General features: G+C 39.7%; 1 protein-coding gene across 1 annotated transcript in view; it reads right to left on the reverse strand.

Annotated features, from left to right (window-relative positions):
* The window catches only part of uba7 (ubiquitin-like modifier activating enzyme 7), a 35,507-nt gene extending 21,109 nt beyond the window's left edge, over positions 1–14,398 (reverse strand). Inside the window, exons 1-20 of the mRNA XM_035662002.1 lie at positions 14,194–14,398; positions 13,932–14,100; positions 13,269–13,403; positions 13,012–13,118; positions 12,830–12,920; positions 12,190–12,322; positions 11,908–12,005; positions 11,664–11,813; positions 11,335–11,499; positions 11,066–11,170; positions 10,879–10,956; positions 10,236–10,391; positions 9,414–9,579; positions 9,102–9,298; positions 7,845–7,909; positions 6,029–6,239; positions 3,836–3,910; positions 2,693–2,894; positions 2,511–2,602; positions 350–442 (exon numbers count right to left, since the gene is read on the reverse strand). Of these exons, the coding sequence (XP_035517895.1) occupies positions 350–442; positions 2,511–2,602; positions 2,693–2,894; positions 3,836–3,910; positions 6,029–6,239; positions 7,845–7,909; positions 9,102–9,298; positions 9,414–9,579; positions 10,236–10,391; positions 10,879–10,956; positions 11,066–11,170; positions 11,335–11,499; positions 11,664–11,813; positions 11,908–12,005; positions 12,190–12,322; positions 12,830–12,920; positions 13,012–13,118; positions 13,269–13,403; positions 13,932–14,100; positions 14,194–14,240 (2,535 nt within the window). The 5' untranslated portion in view covers positions 14,241–14,398. The remainder of the gene's footprint in view (positions 1–349; positions 443–2,510; positions 2,603–2,692; positions 2,895–3,835; positions 3,911–6,028; positions 6,240–7,844; positions 7,910–9,101; positions 9,299–9,413; positions 9,580–10,235; positions 10,392–10,878; positions 10,957–11,065; positions 11,171–11,334; positions 11,500–11,663; positions 11,814–11,907; positions 12,006–12,189; positions 12,323–12,829; positions 12,921–13,011; positions 13,119–13,268; positions 13,404–13,931; positions 14,101–14,193) is intronic.
* Positions 14,399–14,908: the final 510 nt, after the last annotated feature.

Raw genomic sequence — 14,908 nt, forward strand, 5'->3', positions numbered from 1 at the left:
CCTCTTTTGTCTCCCCTCACTCAGCAGCACCCACGCCCACCCTCCATCTGTCTTGGCTGTGTGTGTCTGTAGCAGCGGCTGGTACAAGGCCTGGCTCAGGTGTCACCTCCCAGGCGACAGGTAAAGTGCTGTGATTAGTTCTGCTCCAGGAACAATAGGCAAGGAGGCCGTTTCTGTGGCTTTAGGGCAGGTGTGTGCAGCACCGACAGAAAACATGACCCCAAGGGAGTGGGAGCAGTCTGCAGTATTTTCTAATCTCTCACCTCAGCTTCATCCCTCTGTCTTTCCTCTATATTTTTTAATCCTACACAGAGATTTGATCTGATGATGACATAGTGAAAATGTTGACCTTGTGCCGATCGGCTGCAGGGATGTCGTAGTTCTCCGCTCTCAGGTTAGAAGCAGCAACAATGTAGTCCATGTGGAAGTTACTGTCGTCATCCTGTGCCAGATGGGATGTTAAACATATAGTACATCAGTCATTCAATATAAAGCTCAATATACAAAAATAAAAAATATCTATGTATGTATCCATGTCATGTGTCATCTCCAGTGATGGGATGCTCAGTTTGCCTGCTTTGAGTTTTGAAGGCTTTGTTATTATGTCACTTAAATCACTCTAATACACGCCTTGGTCACCCCATCAGAATGCAGTGGAAATCAGATTTCTGTTGTGATCGACATGGCCAGTGAGGTCATGCCTCTGCGACTGCGGCTCTACAAAGACTAGGAAGGTGACTGTCACTCAGTGATGGCTTTAGGGGTTGTGAGGAAGCTCCTGGTAGGCAACCTGATTCATCTGAAACCCTCCTACACACATTCCATCTATCCACAGAATGACCTGGGCACGTAGGATACAAATGAAGAGAAGGGGGAGCATAGTAGTTTGGGGGATCTTATTCTTATTCAAGATGACATTTGAGATGTACCTGACTTACCTCATACACCTTCATTACTGCTTTTCCTGAGTCACTGAATGCTTAACTAGATCCTCATTCAGGCTGCAACATAGTCTCTCCAAATTCCTCTTAATCTCACCTCTGCAGCTATAGCAACAGCACCCTGTCTGGCTTGCTTATAGCTCTCTGTTGAGCCTTGAGTACCTGCCTGCCTGAATGCCCGAAGTGAAGGTTTTGTTACTGCGATAGACGTTCTATGAAGATAGAAAAAAATGCTTGTATGGAGCGAAGAGTTTTAATTATTTATTTAATTATTATTTCCCCAAGGTTTCCCAGGAAACCCAGGAAATCACTGAAGGGTCAACAGCTAAAAGGCATAGGTCAGATGTAGAGGACACATTTTACCACAGGGTTAATGAAGTATAACTTTAAATATATATTTGGGAAAGACATCCACAATTACTCAAGATGTGATTAGAAATAATTTACTCAAATTGCATTCATGTTATGTTACCACTCATTATGTATGTAAGAAATATTTTTTTTATAGTCCTCTCTGTTGACCAATTTTGTTGTTGTCGTGCAGCATCTTCAGGTAGATTGGGTAAATGGTTTGATCTTTATTCCTTTCCGAATATTGCTTCTGCTTTTTTTAATGCCCCCCCCCCCGTGTTTGGAAAATGGTTTTCATGTCCAAAAACAATCTTGAATTTGGACATTGGGAGCAACAGGGAGCACTCCTTAGAGAGCATACCCTCTATTCAGAATGAATGACCCTGCTGAATCTTCCTGATATGCTGCAAAGGAAACTGTTAAATTGCTAAACTTCACATTCAGCTGGAACATTTCAGAATCTGTTCTTGTTACAGACCAGTGGACTTACGTTTTGCTTTCTTGCACATAACTGATGTGTCAATAGTGTTCACTGGAGATGAAAAATAAATGTCTTGTTCAAGGTATGCTTACTAGATTACTTATTTGCCATTGAATTTGTTGGTAGAAATACGTCTGCGTTCCCAGATAACTTCCTAGAAAAGGGTGGACCTTCAGGCTTTTCTCTGCTGCACCTAGCCACAGACACTTCAAGATGACAACCAAGTGCTAAACTTCATTTAATGTCCAGACTGAGAGTGTTTATTGGTTGAGAGGGGGTGTCAAACAGTGTGAGGAGAGACTGTGACAGTGGCTAGATGTACAATGGACGTGGTATAGAGGGAAATATAGCTTCAGGGCTCAGTGTGCCACTTCAAAGACGCAGTCGACATGGTTGCGGACAAATGTGTCCTAATGCAGCTCTCACCTAGGGGCATATAAAAATATATCTGTTCCACGTGGGCTGACTGACAGTGTTTTTTTTGCTGGATCGAAACTTCTAAAATATATATCTTAGCCCCAGGGTGTTCTAACATTGAACACAGAATACAAGCAAGTTCTGTTTTCTGAATGTTCAGGAATAGCTCAGATTCGGGTCACTGAGGACCCAAAGATGAGGGAAAAAAGAGCACCTGAAAGCACCTATAGATTTGAGTGCAGTTCCCTGCTAACGCTCAGTCGCCAGTCTGTCTGTGGCTTCTGGAGAGTGTGCAGTAGAGGTCTTCGCTGCATTCTTACCTTCTCAAAGTCGATGGGGTACATCTGCTTGGCTGAGCTTTTCATAGATGGTAAGGCCAACTTTCCTTTCAAGTCCTCAAGTCGGGCTTTTTCTGGTGCAAAGACCACAGGGAGAGTAAAGAAAAGAAACTGTAAGAAAGTGAGGTAATAAGATGAAACATCAGCAAGTTAAAATAACTCACCAGCATCATCACTGTCCCTTTCTTTCGCCTCATTCATCTCCTTGTCAGTGACATGAATCTTCACAGAGGACTTGGGAGTGAAAGGCGGCACGTGGACTTTCTCTAAGATTTCTCTGATAGAGATGCTGTCTCTTGGCCCGTTGACTCCGTGGATCTGCCCGTACAGATTAGCTGCTGCAACCACATACTCCATATGGGTAGTCTAAACACAGAATAAAAATATTAAGTGTTATTTATATTGAAACCTTTATTGTCATGTTTTAATAGCGAACACAAAGTGCATATAAACACTGAACATACTAAATATACTATCATTTCTTTGGGTATGTATTTTATATATAGCTTTGTCCTTATATAACAAAGACAAAGCTATAGGAAAATCTAAAATAAATAAATAATTTGTGTGATTTTAAACTGATTCAGCACTGAGTCTATATAGCAGACCTGCCTAAGGGTAAAACCGTAAATGGGATGTTGTAAAAAAAAAAAAAAACAATAGGGGCAGAAAGATATTCAGGTAGTGAATTAAGGCCAAATTACTTCCCTGAACAGAACAGGCTGTAACAATAGGTACTTACATCTCTCTTTCGCTCAACAAATACACACATACATTGCATCTTGTGGCAGTCACTACAACTTACCGCATGGTAGCAATCCACATTTTACAATTATTTAACTTCTCTACAATAGAGTAGAACACGGCATTCAATTCAATAAAATGTTGACAGTACAGAGACAGCAGAAAAGGTGAGGTGATAAGCAAATCTCCTTTGAGGGTCAATTGTCAATTTCTCTCTATAAGTGCACCATTACAACCCTCCAAGTTACAGTATTTTCAGCTAAATAGCGGGTTATATTAAGAGTATGTAGAAATCAACTTGGTTATCAAGGATGTGAACATGTGTGGAGGTCAGATCATTATCACACCTTCATTGTCCATATGTAGGTTAAGTGGCAGTCACAGCTCAGATAAGAACCCAATATATGGTCAGAGTGAGGAAGAGCCACTATCAGACCAGATAAAGTAGGAATGTGAAGGCTCCTCACCAAATACTGTGGCATTTTTCAGTCATTCCTGTCTACTGTTTTAGGGTTTATGTCAGGATTACTTCTGCAAGAGGCATCGGACCAGACACTACTCACATTATTGGGGTCAAAGGTCAGTGGGTGAGGGCATCTCTTGGATCCAGACCAGAAGGGTAGACCAGTAGCAGTCACCTATAGAGAAGCAGAAGAAGATCCCTTTAAACCAATGGTCAGCTGATCAGAGCCACTTGTATACAGATTCCTTTATAGACCAAAATAACTCTGTGTTCCTTTTCATACAACATAGTATATTCCAAACTTAAACGCTTTATTTTCTGAAACAGTTGTTACAAATTGACCTTACATCATATCCGACACACAGCATCAGCGTAGTTCTTGATAAAAACCTCACTTAGTCCTTTAGTTTTCAGACACAGCAGGAGGCCTACAACCTTCCCGTGGCAAAGCCAGACTAATATTGTTATCAGTTGTGTGTTGACAACACAATTTGTACGTCTGATAAAGGAACAAAGGGGCTAAGAGCTTTGATGTTGCCAAATGGTCCATATGCTGGGAAAGAGAGAGTCTCTTAATGCTGGTGCCAGTTTTTACTGCAGGGGTACTTTCTATAGCAGCCAAAAGGCATCAACAGCATTCTCCTTTTGACAATCAGGATTCAGACAGCTTAGGGGCAGAAACATAGGGTCAATTAAAAAGATGCAGTTTAAGAATGAGTGTCTCACGGTCCTGTCCTTTTCTTAACAAATAATAAATGGGATTATTTAGATTTAGATATTTTAATAATAAAATAAATAAACAATCCATATGAGTTGAATCATACATCAATGCTCTGTTTTCTGGATTAGTTATTAGTAATCCTCCAAAACAGGCCAGAATACATACAACTGACCTGACTTCTATTAATTATTATTTCATAATTGATTAATAATTGATTGTATCCAAGATATGTTACAAATACTGAAAAATGTAAAATATTTGTTTTGTTCGACCATTGTTACTAAATTCACAATTATATTAAACCAAGAAAAAAAACCTCACTTGAATGATTAATCAATGATAAAACATTACCTTCAATTAATTTACTGTTCATCAACTAGTTTTAGCCCTCTTTTATTATCTGCAGTAACTTCAGTAACCAGCAGACAATGACAGTAATGAATGGGCTAGTGGATAAATACAGCTGATCCACTGTACAAACATAATCTGTTTGCACTTATAATATAAGGCCTTTTTAATCTTTAATTATAGGCCTTATCTTATCTTATACTGGCCTGTCTCTCATTGTAAGTTTCTTTCTTGTACACTGACTTGAGCCTTGGTGGAAACTGATCTGTGTCGGATAAAGAAGGTCCCAAAGCATCTTTGGTTCAGATCCATCCATTGTTCCATGTGTCAAAGTTTAAACACACACTTCTATGTGGAGGTTCACACCCAACAAAGTAGACGTTATGTTAAATGTGTGGTCATCTGTCAGGACTGACGGTTTGTGACCGTTAACTGACGTTAGCTGCCTTATCATAGTTCCTCAGAGAGTTTGTGGTCGTAAGTGATTTTCCACACTGAAAACGTAACTCTTCCATAGGTAAATAGGACAAAGAGAACTATGGAAGAAAAAAAAGGGAAGCAAAAAAATTAAACAGTTTCTCTACAGTGGGTTGTGATTATAAGGCTAAACACAAAGGTCATAAAATTTTCTGGATTTTTACACATGAGAACTGCCGTATTTTATCAGCATAAGGCATTATAATACTAAAGGTTTTTCTCTGGAGTCATACAGGGAAATTTAGGCACTGTCTTATACAGACATGAATGGAAGAAAATCATTGTTGGTCAGAGGAATTTCTATTACCCTGCACATATAATGAGGGAAGAAGCAGCCAGTTGCTGGACTGGGACCCGGGGTTAGTGAGGGTCTGTTTAGGTTGATACTGATCCGTGCCCCCCCAGGTGTGACAGCAACATGTGACATCACTCTGTCTGCATGCTTCACCAGATTACAAACGCTCAGAGATATTTATCAGCAGTGGCTTTCAGGGTTCAGGTTTCAGACGAGGGTAATAGTGGTCTCTGAGCCCGGGGAAAGTATGCTGCATTACTTCATGAAGTGAAATGTGAAAAAAACATATTGGTATTCCTTTTGTGCTAATGCCATATTGCTGTGTTTACTTGATTGATACGCAAGAACCTTATATACACAACAGTGACACTCTGTGTCCGTACAGATAAATTACAGGTTAATGATCCTTGGCTTTAGGGAGAGTTGTTACTTTTCCACTGGTGTGGTTTTACCTTTTCAGGAGGTAAACAGTGCAGAAGCTGGCAGATATCGTTGTTATAGACAGTCTCCCACTTGCAACGTGCCCAGCTCACACAGTCCTCCCAGCTCGTTGGATGTTGTCCTCCATCTTTCATGTCCTCCAGGCTGTTCCACACCCCCCCAAGAACCTCCAGGGCCTCAGCGTCTCCATGACCAAGAGTCCGCTCTACAAACCCTTCATCGCTACAGGAAACAGTACAGGAATTCCTTTTGATTTAATGACAGATATACAGTATACGGAAGGTAATAATCACTAGACGTAGAAAAGGACAAGACAGGGCAAGTATCATCTATATGTCTCGTTATAAAATACACTCTCATTGTCTAACTTCCAGATTAAAAGCTTTGACTTGCTGGGCTTGTTTTTGGCAGCAGTATCTGGCTAACAGTAAGGAAAAACATATGACCTGAAAAATGAAAATAGGGAAAGTCCTCATGGAAAAATATTTAGTTCTATGAAGCACAGAGGAGAATGACTAAACAGATCTTTGTAAATTAGGGTGTAGTCTTGTTATTGACTCAGAGGGGATTCCTATGATGCTCGGCTGTGGACTAATAGCAAAGGAAGGAAGTGTTTAGTAAGTTTGTAGTGTGGTGGTCAGTGAAACTTCATACCACATGCCAGGACAGTTGTTGCACCATTATCATGTGCCAGCTCACCGTACACGGCATTGCACTACGCAAACAAAAGGGATCTGCCTCCTCTGCGTGCAGTTACAGTTAACATGTCCAAACAGGAACATTTTGAGTCATAGTTCTCCATAGAGCTGTATAGGTGGGGGGAACATAACAGAACGTGACTGTTCTCTTCCATAACCTCATTAACCAAAAACCAAAAACCTACTGGACTATGACATGTAGCTGACCTGCCTCATGAAACTGTCCAGAAACGTTTTTAATGACTGCAATACAAAGGGGTCTCTGAAGATAGAGTTATTAGAGTACTCCTAAATGCATAAAGCCTGTTCTTATTTCTAAATAACATAAATGGCTGTGTGAACCGACTAACAATTTCTGCTTGAGTCGTGATTTTTGCTTCTGTTTAAAGACACAAGAAAGAGTGCAAGTACTTTACAATGAGGGTGGATTATGTCAAATCTCACCAAAACAAACAGAGAGTCAACTCAAAACATTGCTGGATTAGGAGGGCTCCGAGGCTCAAAGCTCAGACAAAGTTTGGGCTGGAGGCTCAGATCTGTCACTGACGTGCTGCTACATCATAATTAGGTCAATGCTTTGTGGTAAACTCTGTGTTTTTCAGTCTCTCGATATTGTTTGAGGTTCTTGTTACAATAAACAAACTCAGAGATTCACTCATTCAAATCTTACCTCTCAAATTAATATGAATATTACCAGTACTGTCCCTTTGACACGATATAGTACTTTTATCTGCATTCATCTAATCTCTTTTTCCATTCAGTAGATGCTACTAAACCAGAAAGCCTCTAGTTGAGAGACATTATCTACTATTAGTGTTAGAGCTGCTGTTAAAGATACATAACAGAGTACAGCCATGGCAAGACAGACTGTTTATGTAATTTTTTATAAGGGGTTTACTGCTAAAAGCCAACCACGTTTTCCTGTTTCTAAAACAAAATAATGAGCTTGAATCACTTCATTAGCTTTTGTAGGTTTGGTGGAATGCTTTGTAAGAGAGAAGTCAAGCATTATAAAATGAGAAAGTAGTGGTCATTAAGTGAGCAGAGCAGAGTGAATTTCTCACGTTTGTTGGAGGAAGCACTTGTTATGGTACAAGGTAAATGACATGAGGATGGCGTCATATCTTACCTCAGGAAGAGATTCACATTTTCAGGTGTTTGTTTAAACTGTCCTTCAAACTGGTCTCTGGCCCACTGAATGGAGTGTAATTAGTGTGAATAAAAGTCAATTAAAACATGTCTGTATAAATATACAATCGCTAAGATAATGACTTTTGATACTGCATAAGAATACACTGATTGACCAGAAAATAGCCATGCTAGCAGGGGGGCTGTATAAACGTAGCAATGTCTTTTTGTCTGTTGGTTGATTCACCGCTTGGGTCCAGATTGTAATATCAGATGGATTGCCATGAACCGGGTACAGGCAATCATAGTTCCCAGAAGATGATCCCTAATGAGTGCGATAATTTCTGACCTTTCCTAGTGCCACCATGAAGTTGACACTTTTGTTTGTTAGTAAAATGTCTTGACAACTAGTGGGTTGGATTGCAACAAAATGTGTCACCTTAAAGCTGCAGTAGGTAACTTTAATAAAAAATAACTTTTTGAAACTTTTACTATATCCTGATAGTAGTACATGAGACAGTTGATCTTTTTTTTTAAATAAGTCCCTATGGCTCATCCTAGTGCCTCTAATGGTATTTGTAAGAATCCTCCACGGCTGAATGAAAACAACCAATAGTAAAGATAGTTGATTGTTGAGTCGTCAAATACCAACACTTTGAGGCCCGGGACTCAACAATCAATCTTCAAGCCACCAAAACAGTATTTGACAATTTGACTTTTTATAAAGGTTACCTACCGACTGCAGCTTTAAGGATGAATTCTGATCATTTTGGTGATACCTTACCTTTTGATTTAGCGCCATCATCTGGTAACATTTTTGATTTCCAATACTTTATAGGCCAGATACCAGCAAAGTAATGGTATTTCCATCACACTCATCTATAGTTTGTGTTAAATGCTAATTAGCAAATTTAGCATGCTAAAAAATGGCTTTTAGTTTTAGTTTCACATTTAGCTCAAAGCACTCACTATGTAATTACAGTACTGCTAGCATGGCATAGACATCCTATTACACTTAATTATATAATAATATGGTTCTAATGTTTTGCTCATCTATATGTGTAAATACATACATATTATATATATATATATAATAATATATAATAATAATAATAATAATTTTGAACTTTTAAACATTTGAGGTGAGGCCTATTTTAAGTTTCTGGTTATTCAGTGTACTTGTAAGCAAAATAAAGTAAATCAACCTCTGTAACTCTAGTATAAAGCTTAATGAGACTTAATTAGAAGTACATTGTACCTGCAGGGTGTGCTCAATGCGGTGAGGGAAGTTCTTCAGAGTGCACAGTGGGATGGCATTATTGGCGTTAGTTTTGGGCCGCCCATAAGACTCTGTCAGGTGAGGCACCACCACCAAAGTATGACCCTTGCTTCCTTGAGTTCCTCCCTCCAGCATCGGCTTCTGGTGTTGAATGCAGCATTGGTCGAGATAGATCCCTGGGCAGCAAAAAGATTAAGGATTAAGCAAACAATTACTGTAAATGCTCTGGTACAATCACTGTGGTAATGAGAACTTAAGAAAATAATGGTTAGACAAAATAAGTGCCCTCACTAGCTTCCACATTATCAAGGGCTGCAGCCACTCCATCAAGACCCATGAAGAAGTTGTAATCAAACACTGCTTCACTGTCAGGGTCCAGACGATTCTGGTGAGCGGTGATTTTCATCTGTGGGTTCATCTCTTGCACTGCTTTGGCTGCAACTTCGGATTTCGGTTTCTGTTTATGGACAAGTGAGCAAATGGATGGTGTGTCTGGGAGATAATGTTTGTGTGCAATGTAGGTCAAATCAGACACAGACAATAGTGGTAATGAAAGATGGAGGGATAATTGCATAACATGTTATTGTATACTAAATCAATATCAAGATTTGTTTCTAACACCATTCCAAGAAATTAGCTAAACCTAACACCTAACAAAAATATTATTTATTTTCAATCATTCATACTATATGTTTACTGTACTGTCAAGACACTACACTGAGAGTTTCTCTGCTCTTCTATTATATAACAGTAGCATCAACACACTTCTTGCCAGAATCTCAGAGCAATTGAAGATTTTTGTCAGCATACACACTAACTGCACTCAACTATGTATTACATAAGCTGTTACACTGGTAGTTGTTTACTCAGACATTAGAGATCAACTGTCTGATATACTTCTGAAGTAAACTGCAAAACAAAACAGACACAAATGATGGAACATGGCAACTATATGTAATCTGTAACAAGCTACCAAAGACTGTCACAATACCTTTACCCCCAGCCTGTACCATTAAAGTAAAGCCCTGCACATAACCAGGGCAAACAAGAACCAGTGACCTATGACATGTGAGATTCTTCACCGCGTAGAGGAGGTGTCGTGCATTTTCTCACCCCAATATCCTGAGACCTGAACAGGAACTGTCGGTTCAAGTTGGATTTTTCGATGAAGTCCATATCTGTTACTGTAATGTGCCCTTCTTCTCCAGCACCAAGCCCAATAAGAGCAAAGTTTTTAAGAAGCTCACAGCCAATAGCACCAGCTCCAACCTTGAAAAATGACAAGAGACTGTGTCAGACAAAATGTATATTAGCTCATGTAATGAAAGTGAATATCATCAAATTAAAGCTAGGTTTTATTGATATTATTATTGAAAAAGATACTTTGTCTTTTACAATGTCCTATAAAGTATTCATCTATTGTTACTTGTTTTACTTTCCTGAACTTCTGTGGTAAAAAAGAAGGTTCTTACGTGTGGTAAAAGAAACACATGCACTCTCTCTTACACACACATACAACCAGTAAACAACAGTAAAAATAACACTTTCAAAGGAAACAGAGAAAGGGCTTGGCACTGTTGAACAGTCCCTGCACACCAAGAGGTCAACACTGGCAGGAAATGCCACCTGAATCACAGCCGTTTCCTGCATGTGCCATCATTAACACCAGACAAGATCAAAGGAAAACACAGATGGAGCCAGTGTATTCCAGTGCATAGTGTGCCCCCTGCTGGACAAATACCAAACCTGCCCTCACCAGGAAATACTTCTGCCTCTCAAGCTTCTCCTGGAAAGCTGAGCCAAACACAGCGATCTGTCCATCGTATCTTGTGCCCTTCAGTCAGAGAAAAAAACAATATTCAATTTACTTTAATCTGAAGTCTGATTTAATGTTCCTAACTGATATATTTGAATTGTTTGAATTGAGGAATCTCTTAACATACTTCAAGAGGGGAGCACTCGGCCAGTTGGTCCTCCACTTCAGGGAGGCACTCAAATGCATCAAAATAAAGCCACTGCCGAAGAGGCATGAATTTGCCACTACATGCCTGCAGGAATATTATAGAGTGCACAGAGCAAAATAAAGTCAGCTATATACTCCACCACTACCACGCAGTAAGTGCTACATTATGTATAATTCATATAGACAATGTAACAATAGCGGTGTTATACTCCATCAAGATGAAACTAATGGTATAGGCATCAACTTCACCTTAATAACTTCTTGAGCTGCGAGGCCTCCAATGAAAGCATTCATAGGAGCCAAGTCACCCCGGGCTGTGTAGGACAGTTTTTGCACAGCAGCTTCATCCAGCTGTTTCAGCTGTGCGACTGCATTCAGCTCTCTCACCATGTCAAGCAGGGCACCTGCATCTGCCTGCATGGGATGAATCATGTCAAGGAGTAAGTGGAAACAATCCTGTAAATTGCTTTGATGATCACACTTCACCACCAAAGCCTGATTAACTTGTTTTATTTATTCTGTTTTTTAAATATCATATCATTTGTTTTGTAAAAGTACTTGAATATGCTGTCACTGACCTGTGACCACAGACGAGGGAGTTGCTGTTCTTTCTTCACAAAGCTATGGAGGGCTTGGAAAGCCAAGTGCAGGGTATTGTGCCTTGATATTTTTCCAAAATCATTCATTACCAGCAGCTTGGTGTCCAGTAGAGCCTCACTCAGTGGTTTCTGCAATTTGTGTTGTAATCAACGTACTGACAGAGGGGGGACTTTTTTCAAAAGCAAAAGTGAAACTAACTTAAAACAAGATGTTGATACTTACAAAATGTAGCATTAGTGGTTGTTTGACCTCAGTCACTATTCCACCCCGTTTATACTCAGAAAAGGCTGAAGTGTCACCAATGCTGAAAGAGTATTTGCCTGGTGACAGAGGTGACAAATAACACACAGATAGTGAGACAAAGACCAATTCATATCACAACTATTAAATTCTACTGGGATGGAAAGGTAGAACATTTTGAGTGTGTGGTTCATGAGCACACTGTGTTTCAACAGCTGAGTAAAGAAACTCTGAACAAAGTAATCGAGGCAAAGTAACACTAACCACGGTATTTGATCTCCACTGGGCCAATGCTGTTGAGCTCCGTCATGCCTTGGACTTCAGAGAAGGACACTTTGCAGCCATCTGAAAATGTATGACTCTGCTCATCTGTACAGAGCACCACTCCAGGATCCGCCTAAAATAAAGTCAGTTTGACACCATTGACCACAATATTGCTTTTACAGAGACTTGAGCAAAAATTGCATTAAGAACGCACTTATGCTGTTCAGTCCTATTTTCAGATCGTTCACAGTTTGTTCATGTTAACGATGAATCTCAATAATACTACAGTTGGTTACTGTAAATGCTTAAAAGGGTTGGTCTAGACCTGCTCTATTTGAAAGTGTCTGAGATATATTCTGTTATAGAATGGCGGGCTATACACAATCAAAATTGATGAGATTGAACAACCTTCAGATCTGAAAGAAATATTCTATTAATTATGTTCAAGTAAGCGTATTTCCTACCTTTGGATTTAGAATTGATTTTGTTTTAATTAGACGAGTCAGAGAGGCTTTCTGTGTGGAGTTTGCACGTACTTCCTTATGTGCATTTCCTTTTACAGTCCAAAGACGTGCAGGTCTTTAATGTTACCCAACACAACGCTCAGGATGGACAGTTGGAACACATGGAAGGTTATTACCTTAGAGATGCTTTGGATGGTCGCTGATTCAGGCGCCTCTCCATCCCGGTCCAAGACCTCAAACTCCTCCCCAAAGTCACAGAACAATTGACTGCAAATAAACCAAAGGTTTTCACTTCTTTCTTCAATGCTTTATAAAGTAAATCCACTCAGATTTCTAACAGTTTGTCATGCCCACTTACCCACAGAGTCCTTTGGTGTCAGCTACAATAAACTTGATTCCACGCGAATGGCAGAGCTCACCAAAATGCTTTTGATCATCCAGTGAGGAGTCAGTGAGGACCACCACCTGAAAAATGATGTTGTTTTTTTGTGGTTAAACCATATCAGACAAAAATTAGAGACAGACACAAAAGCCAATCATTTGGTTTTTTCATCTCAACCTTAATGCATACCAACATGAAGTCTTTAAGCACAATTAAGTATGACTGTGACGTACCTGGAATTGCAGAAGCAGGTCGTCATTCAGCGGCCCAGTGTGGGCAAACACTTGCACACGTGGGTTTAAGTCAGACAGCTGTTGTAAGGAACATGTGGATCGGTTCTGACCAAGATGGTCCTCCTTCAAGAAAAACTGGTGCGACAATGACAGGTTTAAGAAACACTTCAACTTCAACTTTCTACCTACTTCGGGATCAATTAGGTCTATAATGAATCTTTACTCAGAATTACAAGTCGTTTGATAGATTTCTTATTAAATGAAAATCTCGTCTAAGCCTGTTTATTATCCTTTTATGGTAATGGTTTGCTGCAGGGGTGTGTGGGGAACATACAGTCAACTAACAGTGAAAGTAAAAGTAAAGACTTCCGATAAATAGGCCATTTATAAAAATCATCATACTGCATTGATACCTATCTGCTTCTTCACCTCTAAAACCAAAGATATTAACCTTTGTGATGAGCAAAATTTTAAATTTAGACAATTATTATTCATTCCTGCCATAATAATAATAATAATAATAATAATAATAATAATCTGAGATTAAAGTGTGTTAAATTTTAACAAGGAGTTGTTTACTGAAACAATAGTCAATTAATTACACCTGACACATATCTTCTAAAAGAGAAGTGTTTTATTTTAACAGATCAACACGGTTGGTACCTGGGAGGACAGGTCGGTCCACACTGTCTGGCCTTCATCCTGAATGGTGACAGACTTCACTCCAGACAAGATCACATTCTTGGCTATTTCTATTCCAAGACCACGCATGCCTGCAATGAGGACGCTGGCTGTGCCCATTCGTTGCATCGCATCATGACCCAGAACATACCTGTGCAAGTCAAAGAACGAAGAAAGTGCGTCAGAGCCACCAGTCTTTAAAGTTGAACAGACACCTTACCAGTATGTGGAGTAGCCTACTTACAGCTGCCTGGAGTAGAAGCCTTCATCGATTTTACCGATTTCTGACATGTTGCCCTTGCAACTGACAGGAATACGAGAGGTGCAGTTTGGACTTCTAGATTGCTGTTAGTGGTTTGAACTGAAGGCTCAGCTGGACTGACACGTTCCAACAACAACAACTGAACAGACCCGGCTAGGAACAGAAAGTAAACCGAGTGGGGAAAATGATGAGATGACAGTTTAAAATATTTCACTTTCGTTTTATTAGATTTCTTTTCCCGAGGTTTCTTTTGTGTGTAAAGGAATAGTTCCTGACCTGGCCACCAGAGGGTGACTCAAGGCTGTTTATTGAGCTCTAACCACCAGTTTATGGTTATATATGTGCCTCATTCCTAAACGACCGTCTGGAGATTTAAAGCACAGAGGCACTTGCATTATATTTTGAATAGAAATTACACTCAGAACGTATTTTCATGCTTGCTGATATATATTTATTAAAATACAATAAGAACCCATTTTATCAATATTACATATGCCCTCTCACACACTCTTTGTGGGTGTGCTGGCAGACTGTACACACACTGTCTTAAACTTTCCACTCTGTGCGCACTCACCTTTACCTGCACACTTGCTCGACCTGGCACCATTACAATGTGCCACAAACTCATCCAATCGGAGAAGGACAGATTAACCTACGTGCTGTGATTGGTTGATTTTGCCCTCTGCTCGCTCAGGAA

Source organism: Morone saxatilis, unplaced genomic scaffold (genome assembly GCF_004916995.1).
Source record: "Morone saxatilis isolate NCDOM2014 unplaced genomic scaffold, NCSU_SB_2.0 Contig18, whole genome shotgun sequence".
Lineage (NCBI taxonomy): Eukaryota > Metazoa > Chordata > Actinopteri > Moronidae > Morone > Morone saxatilis.